General features: G+C 40.7%; 1 protein-coding gene across 1 annotated transcript; it reads right to left on the reverse strand.

The window, feature by feature from the left end:
* Positions 1-292: 292 nt before the first annotated feature.
* On the reverse strand, positions 293-3,278 carry LOC103341427 (transcription factor bHLH30). Its single transcript, XM_008244941.3, has 2 exons — positions 2,354-3,278; positions 293-1,567 (listed from the first exon to the last, which is right to left on the reverse strand). Exons 1-2 carry the CDS (start codon positions 2,915-2,917, stop codon positions 1,073-1,075), a joined length of 1,059 nt encoding a protein of 352 aa, XP_008243163.2. The 5' UTR covers positions 2,918-3,278; the 3' UTR covers positions 293-1,072.
* Between the last annotated feature and the right edge of the window lie 334 nt (positions 3,279-3,612).

Here is a 3,612-nt window from a genome sequence, read left to right on the forward strand (position 1 = left end):
TTTAACCAACACCACTGCAGCAACTGTCGGGTAATGCATCGTTAACCCTTGATTTTCTTTTTCTTTTTATATATATTTTCAAGTATAAATTCATTAAAAATAATAATTAAATTGCGGCATAAAATGAATAAAAAAAAGAAAATTAAAGGAAAAAAGAGCAAGAAGATATTTTCTATATGCAATGCAGGTTCTTACAGACATTACATTGCATCATATGTAGTATATATACGTACCAATTACCAAGCACATATAAAACTCCAAAAACAAAGAGGACGAGAGAGGCAACAAAAGGTGAAATACAAAAAGCATATATTTATGTAGTAGAATATGTACATACAGGTAGCTCTGATGAAACTGAAACATGCATGCCTCGCTCGCTCGCTCGTTAGGGTTTTGAGGGATTTTCTTTTTCACCAGAAAAAAAACTCTGCACGTACGAATTGTAGTAAGAGAGTGGTACCTGCTCTGAGCCTGAGTGAGCGGTGGCCAACGTGTTGTGGGGACGACATTAATTACGTACCATATGACAAAACTACGTCGTCACTACATAGTTCCACCAGTACACTATAACTAGTCTGATCAATTCTCTGATTAGATTGAGAGTGATCAACAAAACTAGTGGAAAAAAACAAAAACACCACTGCGACTTTGAGTTCAAACCGGATCAAATCAAAACAGCAACACTCCATCATGCATTTTGGTTTCTATCTTTGGATTTTATATAAGGTTTCCCTCCCCACGAAAAAGATCCTTCACTGTTTTTTCCCTTCCTAAATAACAAACCAAGCTCATCTCTCTCTCTCTCTCTCTCTCTCTCTCTCTCTCTCTCTCTCTCTCTCATCTATTTATTTGGAGCAATGCAGCTAGTACACGAACCACACCATCATTACCCATTTGTTCACTCACGGAAATACACCACACCAAACACGCAACCAAGAAAAGAAAAGAAAAGAAAAGAAAACCCAAAACCCCACTAAGAAAGAAAAACAAAAAGAGAAAAAACAACAAGAAGAAGAAGATTAATTAACTAGCCTTGATAATAAATAGCTGGTTAAAGAGACCTGTCTGTGTTTCAGTTAAGGATATTGATGTTGTTAGTCCTTTGCCTCTTAACACTCCCAGAAGAAGACTGCTCATGTTCCCCACCAGTCTTCTCCATCACAGCCTTAAGCGCTTCTTCAATCGAACTGATACAATATTGCTGCTGCTGATGCTGATGTGGCATTTGATGCTGCTGCTCTTGCTCCCCTCCGCTGCTGCTCGAGTCTTCTTCCCCGGTGATGAACAGCACGTTCTTCACACGTCCCCCCAGCGTTGTGATCTCAGCTTTCAGTGTTCTCAAGCGCAAGGCCTTCAGTGTCTTGATGAGGTCGGGCAAGAGATCTGAACGGTCCTCGCAGCACAGCGAGGCTTTTATCACAAACTTCCCGTCCTCGTCCGACGCATCGTCGACTATTAGCTCGTCCATTTCGGTCGGCACCGGACTTGTCTCCGCGATCAAAGAAGTCTGCCGTTTCAGCTCTTTCACATGTTGAATTACTTCTGCTAGTAAGGAAGCTTTGTCCGTCTATATATCACCAGACACAAAAGAAAAGTATTAGGTTGATATTTGTTCGACATTTGATGTCTGATTGATACTGCATTTACATGCACTTGAAACCAAAAAAGAAAAAGAAAAAAGATTAAGAAAGTTGGCTACTTAATTAATGTATTTTAATGAATGGCGTGGTTTTTGAAGGAACGGCATGGGATGGGTGCATATTTTGACTGACAAGGGTGCTAGTTTGTCTGGCTTTAAGTTTCTCGAACATGGTTTGACTGATGGGTGATATATGTGATATATCCGGCAAGAAATTTCCATGGGAAGCTTTTTAACTGCTCCATGGTTCCTCTTTATCATATCAACCCAGCGACATTACCCTTATTCCCCCTCCCCTCCCTCCGCTTTTCTTCCCTTTTTTTCTTTTTTCTTTTTCTACTTCTCACCTCGGAACTACCACACGACTCAGAATGAAGAAACCAAGAGAAACAACAAAAAGATGGAAAAAGCTAATTCATAAAGGGAATGTAGCTCATTTCTAATGAATGGTAGCTAGGTCATGAGACTCTTGATCGAAGGCATGCATAATCCTAAAGGGACGAATTAGAATCTTAGGAAGATCCACAAAGATCTTAGATTGGAAAAGCTGTGTACAGCCGATCATGATAAAACAAATAAATAAAAAAGGGATAATGCCACACCCTATATAAAATACATGTTGTACACGCATGAATCTCACACATGTATATTAGTATTTTGTTTTTTCTTTTCAGTGATATATAAATATGATAATTATTTTTAGTATAAACTTACTTTGGTGGTGCTGGGCAATAAGCTGCGCAACTTGGCGAGATGGTTATTGATTCTCTCTCTCCGTCTCCGCTCGGCCTCGCTATGACTCTTAGAAGCTGCGAGAGCCTTGGCGTCCATGATTTCTTGGGCGGTCAACTTACCCAACTCGGCTTGAAGCCCAAACGGGGCGGAACCGGGTTGAACCATGGGTCCAAGTGTCTCGGATAAGATTCTGAGATGGTGATGGTGTTCAGATGCTGAACCGTCATATGTGAACTGGAGAGGAGCTCTTCGGTTGAAGAAACTAGCATAGGATGATGACGATGGAATTGGAGGAGGAGGAGTTGGGAGAAGATACTGGTCGTGGGCTGATGGGTTGAAGGTGTGGATCGGAGGGAGAGTCCATGGCTGCAAGATTGGTGGCGGGGCTTGATGATCATGAGGGAAAATCAAACCTTGTTGTTGATGATGTTGTTGTTGTTGCATCTGATGTTGTTGTTGGAGAAACAAGTGTTCTTGGAAGGCTTGTAGGTTTTGGACAGACTGAGAACACTCCCCTTGATCTTCTTTCTTCCCACACATCATCTTCACTTCTTATGTTATATATATAGTGGTTGTGTATGTCTAGCTAGGGCTCTAAACAATTAGTTTCTCAAAAGTATAGGGCTTTAATTGAAGCTAAGAAATTGAAGAGAAATGGATGGAAGGGAATCAAGGAAGAAACATTGGGAGAAAAGAAAATATATATGTAAGACAAAAACCTTTGGTTGATTTAATGATGGAGGGTTTTGGTGTTTCTGATTATCAGTTCTCTGTTCCTGGCTAGCTTTCTCTCTCTCTCTCTCTCTCTCTCTCTCTCTTGTGGTTTTGGTGCTTCGCTCTCCCTGTCTCTCTATCTCTATCACTTGGGGTAGGTTTTTTGATCTGCCACGCCTTTGTGGGCTTTGTGTTTGTGGGGGTGATGACCCTTTTTATCCTTGGTTTCAACTGAGCTTTCCTTTTCCTTTGTGCTTTGTTGGTATCTTTTTGCTTCCTTTGTTTTTTTTTGCTCTCACTTTCTCTCTCTCTCTCTCTCTCTCTCTCTCTATAACCGTGATGTGGTCTATGTGACTCTCTGCACCCTTTCCACCACTCTAAATATATAGTCTGTTGAGTACTGCTAGTCTCTTTTCCTTTCTTCTTACGGCACTCTCTATCCATTCCATTCCTGTATCTTTCAGGGTGGGGATGGATCCCTTCTTTTTTTTTCATTCAATTCAATTCACTCGTTTATTTTTATA

The sequence above is a fragment of the Prunus mume genome, linkage group LG2, assembly GCF_029339155.1.
Source record: "Prunus mume cultivar Tortuosa linkage group LG2, ASM2933915v1, whole genome shotgun sequence".
Taxonomy (NCBI): Eukaryota; Viridiplantae; Streptophyta; class Magnoliopsida; order Rosales; family Rosaceae; genus Prunus; species Prunus mume.